This window comes from Carica papaya, chromosome 7, assembly GCF_054855325.1.
Source record: "Carica papaya isolate Zhongbai chromosome 7, ASM5485532v1, whole genome shotgun sequence".
NCBI classification, from domain to species: domain Eukaryota; kingdom Viridiplantae; phylum Streptophyta; class Magnoliopsida; order Brassicales; family Caricaceae; genus Carica; species Carica papaya.
The window spans coordinates 7,650,806-7,671,406 of NC_142315.1; the positions used below are offsets into that span (position 1 = coordinate 7,650,806).

Genomic DNA, 20,601 nt, shown 5'->3' on the forward strand with positions numbered 1-20,601 from the left:
GCTGGCAGTCAAATCCCCAATGGAGAATATTTCTTCTGCCGAAAGAATTTGCGAACGTTAACAAAGAGCATCCATAACCGGCTAAAATGCGCGCTGAGTTCACGTCTTCTTTTTCTTCACCGACTGATCGGAGGCTAAGCACTCTGTCCAGGCACCTTTCTAATGACTCTTCACCGTCAGTTATAGATTCTCAAGGCACTCTAACCGCTTCTCGAACTGCGGCCTTCCATCGTGACTCTGTCTTCGCTCACCTTGTTCGTGCACCTGAAGATCCTATTCTCGGGGTATTCACACACTCTCTCTCTCTCTCTCTCTCTCTCTGTCCGTTCCTTGTAGCTCCATTTACCATACATAATTGCACGTGTTTTCATGTTGCTTTTGCATTTGTTAGTTCACATAAAAGCACCTTAGTTTGAATGTGTATTTGTCGTAATTATACGCGTATAGAAGTTAGCTTTTATTTGTTTTACATTTTTATTTAAATATATTCCAGTATTCGTGTTCATATTATGTTTGTTAATTCTGATACATTTTTTTTTTCTTGGGACGATTGTTCCTGATTTCACATAACAGTTCATTATCAATAGCGATTTTAGCATATATCAACGAGTTTTATTACTTGATAGTTTACAGATTAATTCTTGATGCGAGTCCGGTTAGCTCTTTAGTTAATTTCTGTGGGATTTACCTGGCTTATTTGCTTTTGATGAGATGTATCTTTTTCGCACTTCAACAAATAGGTAACAATCGCGTATAACAAAGATCCCAGCCCGGTTAAGTTAAATTTGGGAGTTGGTGCATATCGAACTGAGGTAAAGTTTTTAATTGATATAGTGGCAGCTGTTTTCTCTTTCCTTCTCTCTCTCTAGTTTTCTTCTTAGGCTTTTCCTTCTTGTAGATTCTTGTATTAGGAAATTAAAATATAGTGAATTGCACTTGGAGATCGTATATTCATCTAACGGAAAGTGTTGATTATGTGTTGTCTTAGGAAGGAAAACCTCTTGTTCTGAACGTTGTCAGAAGAGCTGAGCAGCAGCTTGTAAACGACAAGTAGACTTTCTTGAGTTTTGTTAGTATTATCATCACTTTTTCTTGAAGCCCTGAATTGACTTACATTCTGCACGGCGTGTAGGTCTCGTGTCAAGGAATATCTTCCTATTGTCGGATTGGCTGAATTCAATAAATTGAGTGCTAAGCTCATTTTTGGTGCTGACAGGTAAAATGGTCAAAAAAATTTTGTGTTTTGTAGGATACATCAATTACTTTAATTTGTGAAGTTTACCTTGGATTTTGGGATTTTGTTTTCCGATGGTTTTGTAAAGAATTATTTGCTAATTGCTCTTTTTATTTTTTACATGCAATAGCCCTGCTATAAGAGAGAACAGGGTTACTACAGTGCAGTGTTTATCTGGTACTGGTTCACTCAGAGTTGGGGCAGAATTTTTAGCAAAACATTATCATCAGGTAACTAGCATATTTTCTTTTAGAATTAATTTTTTTCTTTCCATTGGATCATATATGTTTCTATTTAGTCAGAGTGTTAAAGTACTCAACCTTTATGCAGCGTACAATTTACATTCCCCAGCCAACATGGGGGAATCACCCAAAAGTTTTCACTATGGCTGGTTTATCTGTGAAAACTTACCGTTACTATGATCCAGCAACACGCGGGCTGAACTTCCAAGGTTTGGAGTAATCTTTTGTGCTAGTGAATTGTTAGGGTATCTGGTGTGAAATATTCTTGCAAATTATGCATTTCTTTTCATTGTTTTCTCGTAACTGCAGAAGTGATTTTGGTGTTATAAATATTGGATAGCTACTTAATAGTTTTATTTTTGTTCATTATTTATCAAGACATTTTGCTCCATTTTGGTTAATAGGCCTACTAGAAGACCTTGGTTCTGCTCCATCAGGAGCTATCGTTCTTCTTCATGCTTGTGCTCATAACCCAACTGGTGTTGATCCGACCATTCAACAATGGGAGCAGATCCGACGGTTAATGAGATCAAAGGGATTGCTACCTTTCTTTGATAGTGCTTATCAGGTAGGGCATTAACTTTTAAGCCGAAAAAAGTAAACTGGAAAAACAATACGGGCAGTAGTTGGATTTTCTTCAAGGATATACATTTCATCAAAGGAAATGATAATAATTCTCTTTTCAACATCAAATTCTTACTTGATGAAATTGATTTGTTGTAATCATAGGGTTTTGCAAGTGGAAGTCTAGATGCAGATGCTCAATCGGTTCGTATGTTTGTTGCCGATGGTGGTGAGTGCTTTGCTGCCCAAAGTTATGCAAAGAACATGGGACTTTATGGGGAACGTGTTGGTGCCCTAAGCATTGTGAGATTCTATGAACAACTTTATTACTGGATGCTTTAACTTAATTGTTTTAAAAAATCACAGTTCTTGATACTGTTGTCTTTCTGGAATACAATCAAAGCTATGTCATTGTACATTTTGCACAGTGCTGTAATTATTCACACTTCTCTATACGAGCTCTTATATCCCGTTGTAAATTATATGGACCATAATCCTTTTAATTTCCTTGGTTTGCTGGACAGTGGACGTCGTACCCGTTTTATTGTCCTCTAATATCAATTATATTCCTTGTAGGTTTGCAAGACAGCTGATGTGGCAAGCAGGGTTGAGAGCCAGCTAAAACTTGTAATCAGGCCCATGTATTCAAACCCACCAATTCATGGTGCATCTATTGTGGCCACAATTCTAAGGGACAGGTAATTGTTTGAATATGCTGGATGTCTGACTTGTGCCATTAACAAAAGGAATTTCAGGGGGAAATGATACATTATCAGATGCATCACTTCCTTCTTTCAGAATTGTTCATTTCCTTCTTTAGGCATGAAGCATTAAACTGATTAAATGAAAATAGGTATATGTGATTTCAACTCTTTGATGGATTTAGAAAGTAGACTCCAAGAAAAGAAGCTTCGTGTCTGTACTTTATACTTCTGTCTGCAAGTTTAAATGTGATCATGTGCCAAAAAGAAAAATAAAGAGGTGTATGATCTACAGGGACATGTACAATGAATGGACTGTCGAGCTGAAGGCGATGGCAGACCGAATTATCAGCATGCGGCAGCAACTTTTTGATGCTCTACGTGCTAGAGGTAAGCTTTTTACTAGTTCTCTTGAGCTTTTCTGTATCCCTTTATGACAAGGCCTTAAGGATGAGGAGAGATCTCCAACAAGGACAATTTGGGCGTGCACTGACTCAATGGTAACTTAAATACACGGAGAAGATTCCTATTCATCCCTAAAATTTAGGGGACCTAATTGATATTTTGTACACGAGTTGCACCCCTTTGGTGCTATGTGATTACATATTTTTTATTCTAAAAGAAGGCTCTAACAATACTGAGATATTCTTGCCACTGAATGCATCTCATCTTGCTAAATGGCAGGTACACCTGGTGAGTGGACTCACATTATCAAGCAGATTGGAATGTTCACTTTCACTGGATTGAACTCAAAGCAAGTTGCCTTCATGACTAAAGAGTACCACATCTACATGACTTCTGATGGGTAATCACTATTTATTTTTTCTGAACTAAACACAATCTATTCACATACAAATTGGATGTGTTTGGCATCATTTGCACATCTAATTTTGGTTGCTAAACCATAATTGTGAACATCTGGTCTTTATGGTGTTGAAGGTTCTAGCAGCACTTGTACCCATGTGTATAATTTGAGAAGTTGAGTCATTTTAACATGAACTTTAGCATCCAGGAAGTTCATCTCTGAACCCTTCCTAATCTCGGGTTTTGGGTTACTGTGTTGCCAGGCATATAAGTGCCTGGTCTAAAGTAGATTCTTCTTCTTGCATTTTCCTGGCATATAATTTGAGTGGGGGAAACAATTTTTGGTTACATGCATTTAATGAGTTCATGAGCAGAAAACAGAATTCATGGTGATACTGGGTCGCCAAAGAATGCATGTGTGGGTAGTTGTTTCTTAAGCAAAACAAGTGTACTACTTTTTGTTTCTGATTGTGCAGGAGGATCAGCATGGCTGGTCTCAGCTCAAAGAGAGTCCCGCATCTTGCAGATGCAATACATGCAGCTGTTACTCGTGCTTAAATTAAATCTACCACAATTATGGATTGTTTCTCAGACAAATTTCTTTTTCTACTCATTTTAACCTTTTTTATTGGGGGAAATGTTTTTTTTTTTTTTCAATTTTCTGTAATAATGTCCCCCCAAAGGGGAATGTATTACTTTCTGTTGGGGCTAATTGGAGAAAGAATCTGTAACCTGAGAATTTTGGAAGTTACTCATTTTCCCTACTCCTTACTACCTCACTTGCTCTCGAGCAATATCAAGGGTACAAAATAAAAAGGAAATTACCTGATTATTATTATCATTTTTCTTATATGAAACATATAAAGCCTTGACGTCGTCGAGGTTGTCATAGTAGCAGCTTTTGTTAATTTAGATTAATTACTGTACTGTGGTTATCTAAGAGGATGGTCTTCCAAAATTTATAGAATCAAGAGGATGGCCTTCCAAAATCTTTAGAACCAAATGAAACTCAGAATGGTTATGTTTGATAGTGATTAGTAAGTAATTTAAGATCTTTTAATTTTTGAAAGTATCCATTAATAGACTTAGAGACGCCATAAAGTATGAACTTTAGATGGAAAAGATGGACATGAGGCTAGCTATAGTTATGAAATAGTTTGTCAATGGCAATTCATGCTTAGTAAGGAGCAAGAGAGAAGTTGAGTCTGAGTAAACTGAGAACCGAGGCAGCAAGTTGCTTTTGTTGTGTGACATTTAGATTGTTAATCTCCTTCTATCCATTGTAATCTTTAATGGTAACGTGTGAGAGGGTGTAAATATTCTCGGAATCTTAGTAAGAGAAGCAATTTATAAACCGGGTTGATTGTAAAGCGAAAGAAGAATGAGTGATTTTGGTCGAGCAGCCATGGAAGAAGGAGAAGAAGATTAAGCGATAGCCATCGAGGAGGATGAGCCAAGGGTTAAACTCAAGTTGAAGGAGAGAAGAATATTAAAGACAGTAAGATAAAAAAAAATATATATAATATATATATATATATATAGAGAGAGAGAGAGAGATCGTCTTCGCGCAAAGAAAAAAAAGATGGGGATAGAATTGATATAACATTAATATTGGAAGTGGATAAACAGCCAAAAAAGAAAAGAAAATAAGTATAATAAATATAAAACTCCTAGTATACTTACAGTAGTAACGTCATAAGATATTGGATATAAGTGAATGTTTTTTTCTAAAAGATTATTTCTTTAAAAATCTCATCCAAAATGATTAAAACCAATATTTGAAAATTTTAAGTGAATTTGTAATTAACATTTAAAACTCCATAATTTTGGATAAATGTAAAATATATTATATGAAGTCCATTAAAATTTTTATAGAAGGTCAATCTTCATCTTTTTTTTTTCTAATAAGATGTTTATCAAGGCAATATTCGCATTAAATCAGGAATTTTTGTACAATTTATGTGAAAAGTCACACTATTTAATTAACGGATGGTGAAAATTACATCTAAAAAATTAAAAAGAATTGTGAGAAATTAATAAATTAATATTGAAATTTAACAGAAATTATAATTTGTTGTTTAATTTGCATCTAAAAATCTCTAAAAAATCAATTGTTATCATTTTCTAATATTACTTTTTTATTCCTGGTTTGTTCTAAATGACTTCAGGGATTTTAATTAGGAGATTGTGAAAATTCTACTAGAATGTGATAAAACTTTTAGGTCCTATAAAAGTTTTAAGTGGATAAAAAACAACTAACTTTTGACAAAATCCGAAATATTTTTTTTATTCTACTAAATTTTTCCGTCTGGGTGTACAATTTCAGTTCCGAAAGAAAGATTTCTAAATCCTTCTTGTTAGACTACGTATAAATTTGTAATCAATTTCATAAAATTTCTTAACTTATTACAAACCTATATAGGTGTAGACTTTCAATTGAATTCTACAGATCTAGTTCATTCGGCTTGGTATGAGAGAAAATCATTCAGCTTGGTGCCATCGGACTGCTCTGAGAGGTTCCTTTACCAAAAATAATTTAAAAAAGAAAAAACTGTTATTGGGAGAGAAGTTGGAAGAAGGAAAACATTTACAACACAAGATGATACATTCTTCTTTAATATGAACACAGGAGGAAAAGCTTTAATACACCTTGACAATGTTTGATTAAATTGAATCCAAGGTACGGTGACAAATGGATAACCCATTTTAGGGGAGCAAAAAATTGATATAAGCAAGCATATATATATATATATATAGAATTATAAACTACAAAATATGACAAGTCATAAGAAAACCATTATCTGCAACCTTTCAACAGATAAGATGAGGGACTTGAGAAGCTCATTGAATTTGAGGATTTTCTACTTTCTGTTCCCTTCCCAGGTGTTCCGCAATCGCTGAAGTCGAGAGTCCGACGTTCGGGCTACAAAAGGTTTCACAAAACAAATATTTTAATCTCATTTCTTAACTTAACCCAGGCATCATATATAAAAGAACTGTGAGAGTAAGTAATTTTCGTCCTGTTGGAAGAGAAGTTAGGAGGAGGCTTGGGTTTTAAAAGCACTAGAAGAGGAAGCTAACAAGTAACCATTATAGGTATTATGTATAACAAACCAAACTGAAAAAATGAGCTGAAAATTGAACCTGAATTAGGCTAAAAATCAATCTAATTAATATTCAAAAGGGAAATTGAAACCGAATTTATTTTAGTCAGTCTAAAACCAATTTAATTAATTAAAATAATGTAAACTAGTAAAAATAAACTAAATGTGACTAAGATAAAATAGATAAATCAATATTAAAAACTAAACCTAGCCATTTATTTATAATTTTTACTTATACTTTTAGATAGTTTATAAATTTTATGGATTATACCCCTAATGTTTTAGCAACTTCTAAATATACCCTCAAAAGTTCAGTTTATATGTTAAACCAATTTTTCTGTGGCGAAAATCAAACTGAAAACTAAACTTCTTTGATAAAAAAAACTCAAAAGGAAACCTGGTTCTGGCTTTCTTAATTTACAAAACCATAATCAAAACAGAAATCAAACAAACTGCATGACTTAACCAGCCACCAGCAAAGTTTAGGCCGGAACCAAAGTTGTGTTAGTCTCAGGTAGGTTAATTTGCTAAGGACACGGAGCGGAAAAGAACCTGACCTCTAATATGGCAGGGAGAGGTATTGGTATACAAGGGAGAAGTGATGAGAAAAAGGGACAGGAGTATAGCAGTTACAAAGTGGCACATAAGACATACCAAAGCACTTGCAGCGGCTGAATCCGATCTGTTCTCCAAACGAGGTGCATGATTGTTATCTTTATCCATGTTACAATTGTGGGAGTATTTCTCCTTTAGTAATGTTTCAGGAGTTTCATTTCCCAAGACCTCTAAGGCATCAGCATAAGCAGAGGCAGTGTGCTCACTCAACTGTTTCATCAACCCTATGGCATCGTAGCTTCTGTCCCCTGGGCTCATAAAAAACCCAATATCCTGACCACAAAAACATACAAGGGAAAAATAAATTCAAGTATTTGGAATATGGCTCGAGAATAGATTCAGAGTAGTTGATACATGAAGAAAATTTTTACGGTTAATTTTATGTCTCATATATTTATTCATAAAAACACAAGTGGCTGAGAATGAAAACTATAAAATGTTTCATGTACTAAAAGATGCAGTAGCCTATTTCATCAACTGTTTCATCAAACCTATGGCATCATAGCCTCTGTCCCCTGGGCTCATAAAAAACCCAATATCCTGAACCACAAAAACATATAAGGGAAAAATAAATTCAAGTATTTAGAATATGGCTTGAGAATAGATTCTGGGTAGTTGATACATGAAGATATTTTAAGGTTAATTTTACGTCTCATATACTTATTCATAAAAACACTAGTGACTAAAAATGAAAACTATAAAATGTTTCATCTACTAAAAGAAGCAGTAGCCTATTAGAAGGGATCATACCTCAATTGTAATTTCTGTATTTATCTTAGGGCCAGGTACAAAAGAATTTAGGAACCAAGGGGATTTCCATGCAGAGGGGGACTCGATACTTCTTCTGAATGGAGTTCCACCAAATCTGGAAACAAACACCATTAGCCAAGCAATTCATTAAAAGCAGTTATGGCCTCAGATTTAGAAAGAATAAACAAGGTCCCTTGACATTGAAAATTATGAGCTATGAAGAATGAAAGAGAAACCAGGTGAATCTTACATGCTAAGGTTTTCAATAGCACCATCACTCGCTACATTATCAACTCTAATCTCCAGGGATGTTGATGAAGGAACAAATTGAGTTGAACTATCCACAACCAGGTGATTATCACTGTTCTTTGTGAAGAGAGTAGGAGAGTTAAGAGCTAAGCATTGATTTCCAGATGAAGATTCTGATGGGACAGCCTGATTTGATGCAGCAACCAAGCTTCTGCGACACTGACTTCTTGGGGTTGGAGTGCTGGAAAGTAATTCTCTGAATGCTTTGGAACTGACTTGATCAGGAGAAAATAATAGCAAATCATTGAGATTATGCTCAATAAGAATTCCAGAAAGGTGTTGATCCTGAGAGAGAGATCGAGAGAATGAGATTAAAACAGGTAAAACATTGATTCCAACAATAGAACGTGTGTATACATTAAGCAACAAAAGAACAAAAGAGAAAACACAGGATATACATGGTGATAAATAAAATGGATGCAAACTTCAGATCTGGATATCAAATTCAGCAAGTAAATTGAAATAGAAACTAGTTGAATAATTATAGGAACACTAGAAACATGTAAAATCAGCGACACCAAATTAATAACATTTTGATCACAGTTGGAGAAAATATTGAAAAGTAAACTTAGTATCCCACTTAAATAGAAACTACACAGCTAGTTAGTATTATTTGCATGAAATCAAAACTTAAAAGGGAATAGAATCAGCAGCAGTGATTTAACTGTTCAAACTTGCAACTAAAAAAGAAAGGAAACAAAGAGCTCACAGTTTGGATTACAGGATGAACAACACCCTTTCCCTTAGCATCAGTTCCAACTGTTACTGGAATTATCTTATCCTGGGAATTATTATCACCTAGAGTTTCCACCAGAACTTTTTCGTTTGATAACAAAGTGTCATCTCTTTGATTTACTTGTTGCTCACCATCAGAAACAAGACCAAGATTTTCCTTGCCTTTAACACATGGTCCAGAACTAACTCTTTGCTTAGGTGACAGAGACAGCAGAGATGACTTCTGATGATTCCCACTTGCATCAAACATGACATCCAAACGTGAGAAGTCTTTGCTTAAACTAGAACTCATATCTGTTTCAAGCTTTTTGTCAATCCTTCGTTCAGACAATGGTGACAGTAAGTCACGATTACGCTTTTTTAAAATGGACGGTGTGCCAGTGAAAGTTTTGGCAGCACTTTTCAGCACAGCATCAGGACTACCATCTCGAGATGGCGAATCCCACAATCTAAATGGAGTCATGCAGTTTATGGAAGGTATCATCAGTTGGCGGATACCAAGAGGGCTGTATTCTTGCTGCATATCACTGCTAGATTGTATAAGATCACAGCTGAAAAATGGAACATCCAAGCTGGGAAAACGGGGAGGCTCATAACATAGAGCTCCTGTGTTCTGCTGCTCTGTTTGCACATTTAGCTTATCTTCAATAGGTGGAGAATGTTGCACATCTAATCTAGAAGCAAAAGTATTCACTGGAACTAACTTCAAAGAATCCTTGGCAAGATATGGTTGCTCTTGAAGACATGAGTTACCAGTAACATCATCACATGGGGAATTGGCAGAGTCATTGGTATAGATAAAGCCATCATTTGCACTTGTATCAAATTCTGGGTCTTGAACCTCAAAATGGTGACAATTTAACTGACTGGGTTCTCTACTATATATAACTGTACCATCATGAGCTGAAAATTGGGGAGGAACAGATGTAATATTTCGACTGCATGAGGTTATCATTATATCAGACCTTGAAGGACAAGATGGTGAACCTGAATTTCTGACAGTTTCAGGCATCTGGATGTCTGAACACCCACAAAGCAGTGAATTCTTGCATTCTCCCATATCAACCATATTTGAACCTTGTGTAAATGCTCCAGGAAGATAATATCCCTCATTCATTGCCTCAGAAAACAAGACCCTACAACATTCATCATCAGATATCAACATATGTGCTGGTTTCTCAGAGCCAGCAGAAGCTCCTAACCCTACTGGTTCTTGAAATGAAACATTTCGAATTTCTTGGCTTTCATTAGCATTGATACAATGAGTTGGCAATCCTGATGGTTCATGCCCCAACTCCAGCGAAGCAATATTAGGTAGGTCCTGTAAATTAAATTGGTAATCCTGGCTTCCAGAAATTGCAACATCATGAGAAAAATTTTGATCAGGGAATTTTGAAGAGTACACCATGTCACATGTTATTTCTGGGATAGAGAATGTAACATCTTCCAAAGAAGTATAATAGTGTTCTGAACAAGATGCTGCACCAGGGCTTTGCTCCTTTTTCCCACAGGAAATTTCTGGCACCTGGAATTGCTCTCTTGGAAGCACAATTGCATTAGGCAGCTCACTAGTTGACTGAGAGCAACCAACTGCAGTTGAAGCTTGGCTGCATTCTGACTCATCTTCTGCGTCTGCTGCACCTTTGGGACCACTATCTTCTCCACTGCTCTGCACCCTTGAAGAAGATGAAAGCATGGGCTTATGTTGGTGTCCAACAAGAGGCAGGGTTTGGTACTGATCTAAGAGACCAGATGCCAAGTAGGAGTCCATCTTCTTTTTGACAGAACTGTTCCAATGATTTTTTATAGCATTGTCTGTCCTGTTGATGACAACAGCAGAGATATCTCATCATTCATTGAAATTAAGTATTATCTTCAAAATTTTTAATATTGGCTATCAGTTGCACTAACTCACATTGGACATTTCCTCAAAAAACATAATAAGAAAAAAATTACACTGGATATACCAACCATCCTTTAGCTGGATGGATGGCTGGTACTTTCACTCCCCTCTATGAGTTTGGGGATTCGAATCAAGCCGTGCATGCTATGTATATCCTCGTTAAGAAATTGATTATGTTGTTTTCTTATTGGAAAGTCCATTGTATTATTATTACTGTGTAAGTATATTTAATTATTGAAATGTATAAATTTTTATTCAAAAGAATATAAACTAATATAAATAAACAAATACAGAACATTTCAACAAGAAAAAAAAAAGCAGATACGAGGAAATAAATGAAAATAATCTATTAAAAAAACAAGCAAAAGGACATATAAAATATGTATGATATGATTTTTTATAAAAAATTATCTCTGAAAATTGACATCTGTTCTTCGCATAATAAATGGGGCATACCTTCCAGGCAAAAACTTTGTTAGCTCCGCCCATCTGTTTCCATAAATTTGATGAGCACGGATCAGAGTCAACTCCTCATCCTGAGTCCATGCCTCTTTATTTATAGCAGGATTTAGATGATTATGCCATCTGCATCAATAACTATCTATGTGAATTCAAATGCAAAATACAGTTACAAATGCAAGAAAGCAAGAACCACCAGCTTTGTTATTGCACCTTTCCCTACATTGCTTCCCGATACGCCCAGGTAAATGCTGAGCGATAGTGGACCACTTTTTAGGCCCATATTTGTTCACCAAATCAATTATTATTTCATCTTCCTGTTCACATTTCGAAATATAGCAGTTTCTTGTTAGATTAAATACAATGGAAATAACATTCATATAGCACAACCAATTCAGAAGCTGGCTATGTCAATTCAGGGAATGAATAGACATGAAGACAAGAAACAAATATTATTAATCACCTCTTTTGACCATGGACCTTTGACGAGTTCTGGATTCAAGACCTTTTGCCATCTATGGAGGCACTGTACATCAGTCCGATCCTTGAAGCATTCCGCTGGAAGTGGTCCAATTACAATCAGACCATATGTTTACAATGCTAATTCATAATGAGAAATGAAGCCACCAGTTTAAGTACTACTTTGTGCTTGAAAAATAGTGGCTGTAAAATATTCATGGAATGCAGTGACTTTAATAATAGGACCATCACTAGCTAAAATGGAAAGAAAAAAAAAAAACTTTGGAAGGCACTGAGGGGGTGCCAAATACAAATGTTTCATTGTGGAGAAGAAGAAATCAGTGACCTCTAGAAAATTCTCTTGCTCTATACCAACTCACCCATCTGCCTAAAAGAGTATGTGTGACTACACATCTACCTCTGTACACAAGGCAAAACCTTCATTCCCTAAAAAGTTTTTCTACCTTTCTTTTCAAATTACCCGAAAGAATCAATAATGACTATTTACGAAGATTTTAAAAGCTAAATTAAGGACCTTACTTACAAGAAAATCAAATAAAATGGAAAGAGTGACAAATGTGGAATTTCATAATTAAAGAAACATAAACATTGATAAAGAAATAAGTACAATCAAAGATCTAAACTAGTGTTATTCCATAATTTGGTGGTACAGAAAGAAGATAATTATACTAAAAGCATACCTATCTTTTTCCAGTTCTTTCCTTTGAAACGCTGAACTGCCTTTCGCAAGATCTCATCCTAAGTAAATGTTCATCCACCAAAAATTAGCAAAAAGGAATATGCAGGAATATGCCGATATTCACCAATGTGAAGAAAACGTTATCATACAACAGAAGGAAATATCTAACCGAACTACTATTGCATCAAGGTTCCTTAGAATTGGGTTGAGATGTTGTAACTACGACTATGGAGATAATAAAAATATAAAAATTATAAACAGAAGATCCACCTCCTCAGCTGTCCATTGTCCCTTAGTAGAACGTCTTGTTGGGCCACTAGTTCTCCTAAAAATGTCGAAAATGTTATTCAAAATCAGTTCTAGATAGAGTAGAGGCCATGTGCTCAATAAACGCGCACATAATCCATGATAACAATCACAAAGAAATGTCATTGATTGAAAGACAGAACACAAGATAGAGCACAATATTAGCAGCCTACGATGCAATTGTAGAAACAAATTCTGGTCAAGGTTAATTATATTGAAGATACGTCAATTATAACTATTGGGAAGTTTCAGTCATGGACACAAGAAAAATAGTAGTAAAAATTATTTCTCTATAGTTCTTTTCAACTTCTAAGTTAACCCCCTTAAACACTGTTGAACCATAAGAACAACACAAATCTATGTTTTGACTATTATGAAGAAAATTTATTAAGTACCAAAACCTTCAGTTGTATTTAGGTAAAGGAGTGAAAAATATGCACATCACTACTTGCATCGGTCTATCTATTGAACACTAGTTGTAAGTGCTTAAACATATAGAAAGAGCAAATGCATACTAACAATGTACATAATCACAATAATCAATCGTTTTTATCTCCATAATATACCATATTTTCTGTGTATTCTGGATTTTTCTTTTAGAGCATACCCATGAAGATGTCGCATTCTCTGGACGCCATCAGTGAGCCCCTCTGCGGGAGTAGAAATTGTACCTTCACCTTGCATAGTTTCTTGACTGACAAAATAGGCTGCATATGCCAATGCCCACTCGTCGTCTGTTATCTCCACAATATGTTCTCCAAATCATTATAAATCTTCCTAGCAAGATATTAAAGTTCCCTTCTTGCAGGAGTACACCAGGAGCTAAAATAAACAAGCACCAAATGAAACAGAGTAAAAAAGTTAAATAAAAAAAGTTCTTCCCATTCAGGAACGGCAGGAGATCCAAGGTGTTAGAAAATATCATTTACTTTGGTCAATTAACACTTGGAGTTTTCTATTTGATGTAGACACAGCAAAATATAATGATCGGTAAACAAAAATGGCATAACGATAAACCTTAACATCTACAAACACCGAATTTGAAAACATTACTCTCCTTATAAGCTAAAACACAAGAGATGAAAAAAAAAAAAATTTAAACTCAAGGAGACAAATTACAGTATAAAACAAGACTAAACTGACATTAATTACTTTTTGTCACATGTCCGAATCATTAATTAGGGAGAATATAGAAGGATTTGAATTCAAATTCACAAAACTTAGACATTACCCCACCAATTATAAATAAATTATTAAATTCAAACCCAAGTTCAAAATCAAAAAACAAAATGTCGAATTTGCAATACAGTCATTCAGGCACCAAAACGTTCGTTTTTCAATTCAAATTTCTAGAACTCAAAGTTGAGGAGCATCAAAGTTCAAGAGTATCGAGTTGAATTTAGAAGAAATACAAAGATCGAATGCAAAGATCCAAAATTCGTAAAATGAAACCCTAAAACACTCACCGAGCTGAGCTTGAAAGATTGAAAAGCGGAGAAGCTGAGTAGAGATGACGATGATACAGATGAGGTGCGCATTTGCAGATCCAAATGAAGTCAGAGAGAGGAAGAGAGATCCACAAGTGCACTACCAGATTCAGAGACGGAAGCAAGTGACGAGATAGAGAAGATGGAGAGTGGATTTGGAGAGGAAAAAAAAAAAAAAGCGTTTTTAGAGAGAGAGAGAGAGAGAGAACGAAACGGTCTGGAGAGCTATTCAAACATAAAGGGGCGGAAATGAAGTTTTCAAACCCTATGCTTAAACATCGAGCATCTCTGTGCCCACGGACGGCTCTGATCATTACAGGTGAAAATCTGATCCGTCCATTTTAAGTGCTGTTTGGGTTCTTTTTTCAAAAGTTCCAACGGCCAAATTAATTTTTTTTTTTCCTTTTTCCTTTTTTCTTTTGTTTTTTTTTTCTTCAATTTATAATCAATTTCAGAATTTTTTTTTGGACGATTTTAATAATCAGTTTAATATATTTAAAATTTTATTTCCAGATTACTAGTTATAAAAATTAACTTAAAATTATAAAATAAAAAGAATTTATTAGGTCAGGATTATGTTAATTTAATGTGATTCATTTCAAGCCAGCTAAAGAAAAAATCAACACCTGATCATTATCTTTTTTTACTAACAAATATCATTATAACAACACCTAAATTATTAAGTAATTTTAAATTTGTGTAATTAAATAATAATATAATGATACTAATGGTACGTCGTTGGAGAAAGATATAATTATTGATGCGAGATTAATAAATCTTTCAATTTTTGGTAACTTTTTATTTATATTTATTTGTTTGTTTTAAATTGGAGATTGATGTTGAAGACTTTAATTAATTGTCATAATTCTTCCAAATTAGATTCCAACCTCAATTCACAAATATATAATCTTATATTTATGTATTATCGTTTACATTCTTATTATTATTATTTTTTTTTACAAATAATTATACTTAAACATCCACAATAACGTTACAGAAAAATAAATAATTTTAAAAAATAAAATAAAAGGCATGAAATGTAGTCATACATTATAAAGTGGTACGATTTAATTTGAACAAAATATTTAAGTAGGTGAAATATGTTCATAACAAATGAATATATATATATATATATGAATAACTATGGATTAGCTATAATATAGATTTAGTCTATGCTTTATTTATTCTTATTTGAATTAATAATATCTGCCTGACATCAGAAATAATATTTAATTTATATTTAAATTAATCAAAAATTAATATATATTAATAAATTTAACACGTAATATCTAAAAAATAATAAAAAATAACTAAATCAAAAATATATTAAGAGAAAGATTAAACTATTTTTTTAATCAGTAAGTTACAGAAAGACTAAAAAACATGGTACTGTCTTTATCTTCAAACACGATTTTAACTTATCTTGCTAGCCCAAACAGAGAGAAGAGGAACTGCAATCCATCTCCCAGTAAAAAAAACTATTTGTCGAGGTTCTCGTGCAAAACTGGAATCAAAATCCTCTGTTACTCTCACACCGCTCCAATCTTATGAACTTTATTTGGGCGACCACTTGCACCATGGTTTTCTCTACTCCACCCTTGTTTGCCGCCTCTATTGTACTTTCCTCCCCTGAAGAGCAAGTAATAAACAAACTGTTACTAGACACTAGTGAAGAGACAATTTTATACGTACAAGCATTAAACTGACCTTCCTCTGTAGCCCTTGCCTCTATATTCCCTGTGTTTATCTTGGTTACCACCTCGGAATAAGCTCCAATACTCCCTTTCAGCCTCACCTGATGACAAATTACATAACAAGGATCAGCTCCCTATCCCTGCTAAGTCTAATGAAGGATAAACAAAGGTGGTGGATTAAAGAAATTTCGGCATGGAACTTGAAACAAGTAAAGATTGTGTACCAGTCACTGGTTCTAAGGTAGCAATGAAATTTTTCACTATCAGACCACCTTCTTTAGCTAGGACTGCAGCTGCACGAGCTTTTTGGGATGCCTCAGGCTCTTCAAACCGGACATATCCAGATTCTTCTCCGATCCTGAAATCAATGAACTTCACAAGAGAGAAGATCATTGGAGAATGTCAGAATAACATTGGGAAAAAGACTATGAATTTGGGAAATAATGAAGGCATCTCAAGGAGTCAGGAGACAGCAACAGGTAGGCAAACTAACTTATTTCCTTAAAAGCATCAAGCATATACAAAAGCAAACTCAAGAGTTAACCCAGTAATAAAAGTGACTTACCCAAATCACTACCTCTGCCCATCCCACAAAATATATAGGAACTCAATAAAACAAAAAATTGAGAGAATGGTTCACGGAAGCAATGTGAGAGTAAAGCATATAAGAAAGACAAAAACACCAAAGCATTAAGAAAACATCACTGTACCTTCACATTTCCAAATTTCTGAAAGATTTCCTTCAAATCCTCTCGCAAAACAACATTCTCATCATTTTTATAGGCAGCAGCTGTTGATTTTTCTTCCTTATTTTCATATTTTTTATGTGTGACTTCAGAGGGCTTCTCACTATCATCGGTATCTTCTGCTTTGTCTTCTGAGGCACCTTCCTCATCAGCCTTTTCTTGATTAACCTTTCCTGGCTCCCCCAATTCACTTTCCTCGGCAGCATTCTCTGAGGAATGTATCTCCCCGTCTACTTTTTGAGCATTTACAGTATCATTATTTTGGTCCTCCTCTAGAGAATCTCCACCAGACAAGTTCTTCAATGTAAATGCAACAATTAAGCCCTTCGGATAGCTGTAAATATTGAGTAAAATCAGATCCAAAACATTATGAAGCTGTGAAATTTAAGACATCACTCATCATGTTGGATTCTTACTTTGCTTCAGCTTCAGAACTGTTCTTATTACTAGCACCTGTTTGTGAACGAGAATTGCCAAATTTCTCTGCATCTTTTACTCGTTCTGCATCAAAATCCTTTCTGAATTGGAAAAAAAGAAGTGATGTCTTAGAAGACATGCAAAGTATTACTTCTTACCAATAAAGAAGATAAGAGAGAGATGACACAGCAGATGAAATAACAAGTTATACACCATTGTACAATATCTTCTTGCCTTCCATGTTTTATTTTATTGAGCGGTGAACAAAGTTATCTATACCAAAGAAACAAAAGCAGCTTTTCAAACAAAATAAGGGTGGAATATTCAAAACCAACAGCCAATAAAAGTCAAAACAGAAGAAAACCATCAGTACATATTTGCTAAAAAACTTTTAAGTCTGAAGGGCACACATACATAAAAAGGAAAAAAGAGAAAAGTGACACCAGAGAGAGATTAAGAAAATGCCCATCAATTGATCCGGGAAATTATGAACCTTTTGTATCTTCCATAACAAGATACAATTCAATAGGTTTTCTTTCTGAATCTTGACTTTAGAAAGGAGAAAACAAGGTCTTTCCATCAAACCAAAAAAATGTCATAAACACTCTATGGTCCCCACTGATGAAGGTCTCAAACGTTAGGAAACAAGTACAATCTAGAAGGTAGTACCATCTGGTTAAACCAGACGAACAAATATGGCTTACTTTGACTTTAGCTCCAGCTCAATTCCACCATAAACCAAGTTTTGCTTCAAGACCTTTTCAGCATCTTCCTCAGTTGAGAATTCAATCAAAGCAGTTCCAGAGAATAACCTTCTGTCTGCCACATGACGAGGCAACCTCACACTGTTTACCTGGAAAAATACAAGTGCATAAATATATATAGAAAGAACAATGATCCTAAAATATTCTATCATGTCATGCAAACAGAAAAGAAGTGCGCAAAATAGCATATACTATTACCAAAATCTGTTTCTCATAAAGGAACACAAAAAATTGACTTTTTGACTGCACTAAAACATGCAGAAGAATAACCCCAACTATAGTCATTGAAATATGAAAGATCCAGTACCTTCCCATACTGAGTGAAAAAGGATTCTATATCTTCCCGCTTAATATTATACTCAAGTGGTGCTGCAGCAATTGTTCTTGTATCCAATTGCTCTATCAAGTCATCCACCTTTAACAACTCCGAGCTCCTACCAACTTTCTTCCCTGCAACATCCGAACCAAAACAAAAAATATAAAACATAGTCTTCTCTTTCGAAAGAAGAACAAATACATAAAACTCACTAAACATTGTAACCCAAATTTTCACTTATTCGACTTAAAATAACATTAACATTAGGCAAGAGCGGCTAAAAGACACTAATAAATTCGAAACACCACAGCCGTCAGTGTTCAACAACCTTATAATAACTGATTTATGTTGCAAGAAAATGACTCACTTCTGAAATTTCAAATTCTCCTCTACTTCTATTAAGCGAGAAAAACTCACCGTCTTCAGAAATTCTTAGGGAAGAAGAGGTTCTAAGAGTTTCGGCCACAGATTTCACAGTATCTTCAGGTACTTCTTCCGGCTTGACATTCCCCAACTTTAAATGCTCCCTCATCTTACTGAAAGAGCATATCAATGCCAAGCTTACCACTATTTCGTAGTTAAGATCAACAAACACACGCAATGATTGATTGAATTCCTTTTTTTAAACATCTCACCATACACTGGAAAAGAAAAAAACCATCGACTAAACTCATAATACTCCTCTATTCCATAGCTAACTCATAATGATCACTTTCGTTTTAAAACAGAGAAGACAAAAATCAGAAAATCTGAAGAAGTAAAAAAAAAATGTACGTAAAATATGTATATATACAATCAGAAAGAGGCTACGTATGAGGATACTGTCATCTTCGCTTTCACTGATAGTTTTCTTCAGGAAACTATCTAGTGGAAGATTACTATCGCTGAAGTAGAATTCAACCTGCAAAATAACGGCGAGAACACAATCCAGGTTTTATGAAAGCGATTAGGACGTCAAAGGAACTTGAAAAACAAAAAGAAAAAGAGTAAATATGAAACCTGGCGAAGAACGGCCTTTGCTGTTTGTTCGTCCAAAGAAGGAGACGCCATTGTTATCAAAGAGAAAGAGAAACAAGAGAGAAGGTGAAGGAGAGAGTTTAGGGTTTTTCTGTGGGTGGGCTTCCTAAATTCTTCTTCAGTCCGTCGGGTTAAATTTATATCCTTTTCCTACCAATTCAATTTCCACTGCTGGCCAGGCAGCCCGGGCGTTTTTCATTGAAAACTTTCCTAAAACTGAAAATCTAATATTCTCATGGTTTAAAATTATATATTTATTTTTTAATTTAATAAATTTTATGCTAAATTTAGTATAAATCTAAAACGCTATTTTTTTTTTCTAAAAGTGTTAATTTTTTCAAAACAAAAAATTATAAAATTAATTTAGGATGGACATCAATTTTTTTTTTTTTTTTTTGTTAGGATAATAACTTACACATAGTGAGAAAACCTTACACATTCCCCCCACTTAATTAATCAACAAAAATAATCAGATTAATTTATAAAAATATATATAATAACTTTAATGTAGTGCAATACATATAAAAAATTAAGTAATATATATTAATACGTATGTGTTTTTCAGCACTACATATAGTTTTATATATATATATATATATATTAGTGAACCGTTTTACCTATTTACATTGTAAACAACAATAAATAGTCTAATTAAATAATTAGGAATGTTCAAAATTAGAGGATCTCCTAATTTATTAGTAATAAATATATGAAATTTAATACAAATAAATAAATAAATTATGAATTTCGAGGGCTTACTAGGTTGAATATTGAGATGGTAGGTGGGTTGTAGTCCAATCTTGATTAGAAAAATTCTAGATCAAAGTTTGGTTGATAGATTAGGTGATATCATGTATTACTAACTTGGTAAAGGTAAAGAAAAATATAGAATACTCTTAAAGCTTAAATTGTAAGAAAGGCAGAGTATATAACATGTGTTTGACTTTCATCTCAAATGGTTATGACCACATATCCATCATAATAACATGGTCATAATGTTTGTAATAATTGCCCAACAGTGAGTAGATGTAACCAAACCTTTTAAGACTGGCCTTTAGGACTAAAGTTCTGTGGTTAAATGTTGTAGGGGAAAGCTTGTTTGATGTAGTTGCAAATTGTCAGTACCACTTATATCGTGCATTGTCATATGCCATGCCGTGTGTCTCATCTTTCGTTATTGTCATGTGTTGTGTTTTGCTTTTTTAATTTATTAGACGGAGTTATCCAGTAGAAATGTAACTAAAAAAGTTATTCAGTAATTTTATTGCCAGTAAT

General features: G+C 34.3%; 3 protein-coding genes across 4 annotated transcripts; 1 reads left to right on the forward strand and 2 right to left on the reverse strand.

Moving 5' to 3' along the window:
• Nucleotides 1–46: 46 nt before the first annotated feature.
• Nucleotides 47–4,383, forward strand: ASP3 (aspartate aminotransferase 3). The gene is made up of 12 exons (XM_088208481.1): nucleotides 47–284; nucleotides 741–812; nucleotides 989–1,050; nucleotides 1,133–1,216; nucleotides 1,365–1,464; nucleotides 1,565–1,685; nucleotides 1,881–2,044; nucleotides 2,206–2,343; nucleotides 2,617–2,738; nucleotides 3,037–3,131; nucleotides 3,426–3,546; nucleotides 4,022–4,383. Exons 1-12 carry the CDS (start codon nucleotides 87–89, stop codon nucleotides 4,101–4,103), a joined length of 1,359 nt encoding a protein of 452 aa, XP_088064607.1. The 5' UTR covers nucleotides 47–86; the 3' UTR covers nucleotides 4,104–4,383.
• Nucleotides 4,384–6,114: 1,731 nt separating this feature from the next.
• Nucleotides 6,115–14,613, reverse strand: MYB3R-4 (myb domain protein 3r-4). Of its 2 annotated transcripts, XM_022039235.2 has the most exons (12): nucleotides 14,352–14,612; nucleotides 13,493–13,707; nucleotides 12,850–12,904; nucleotides 12,581–12,638; nucleotides 11,884–11,978; nucleotides 11,634–11,737; nucleotides 11,418–11,546; nucleotides 9,033–10,878; nucleotides 8,265–8,608; nucleotides 8,015–8,129; nucleotides 7,304–7,537; nucleotides 6,115–6,468 (listed from the first exon to the last, which is right to left on the reverse strand). In XM_022039235.2, the coding sequence occupies exons 2-12, from the start codon at nucleotides 13,567–13,569 to the stop codon at nucleotides 6,343–6,345; spliced, it is 3,183 nt and encodes a 1,060-aa protein (XP_021894927.1). In that variant the 5' UTR covers nucleotides 13,570–13,707; nucleotides 14,352–14,612; the 3' UTR covers nucleotides 6,115–6,342. The 2 variants fall into 2 exon arrangements, with proteins under 2 accessions (XP_021894927.1, XP_088063812.1); XM_088207686.1 differs by lacking the exons at nucleotides 6,115–6,468; nucleotides 7,304–7,537 and adding an exon at nucleotides 7,662–7,804 and having other exon boundaries at nucleotides 14,352–14,613.
• A 1,066-nt stretch (nucleotides 14,614–15,679) lies between these two features.
• Nucleotides 15,680–19,466, reverse strand: LA1 (La protein 1). Its single transcript, XM_022039252.2, has 10 exons — nucleotides 19,309–19,466; nucleotides 19,132–19,210; nucleotides 18,727–18,876; nucleotides 18,301–18,443; nucleotides 17,934–18,082; nucleotides 17,229–17,330; nucleotides 16,777–17,146; nucleotides 16,291–16,438; nucleotides 16,080–16,167; nucleotides 15,680–16,001 (listed from the first exon to the last, which is right to left on the reverse strand). Exons 1-10 carry the CDS (start codon nucleotides 19,357–19,359, stop codon nucleotides 15,902–15,904), a joined length of 1,380 nt encoding a protein of 459 aa, XP_021894944.2. The 5' UTR covers nucleotides 19,360–19,466; the 3' UTR covers nucleotides 15,680–15,901.
• Nucleotides 19,467–20,601: the final 1,135 nt, after the last annotated feature.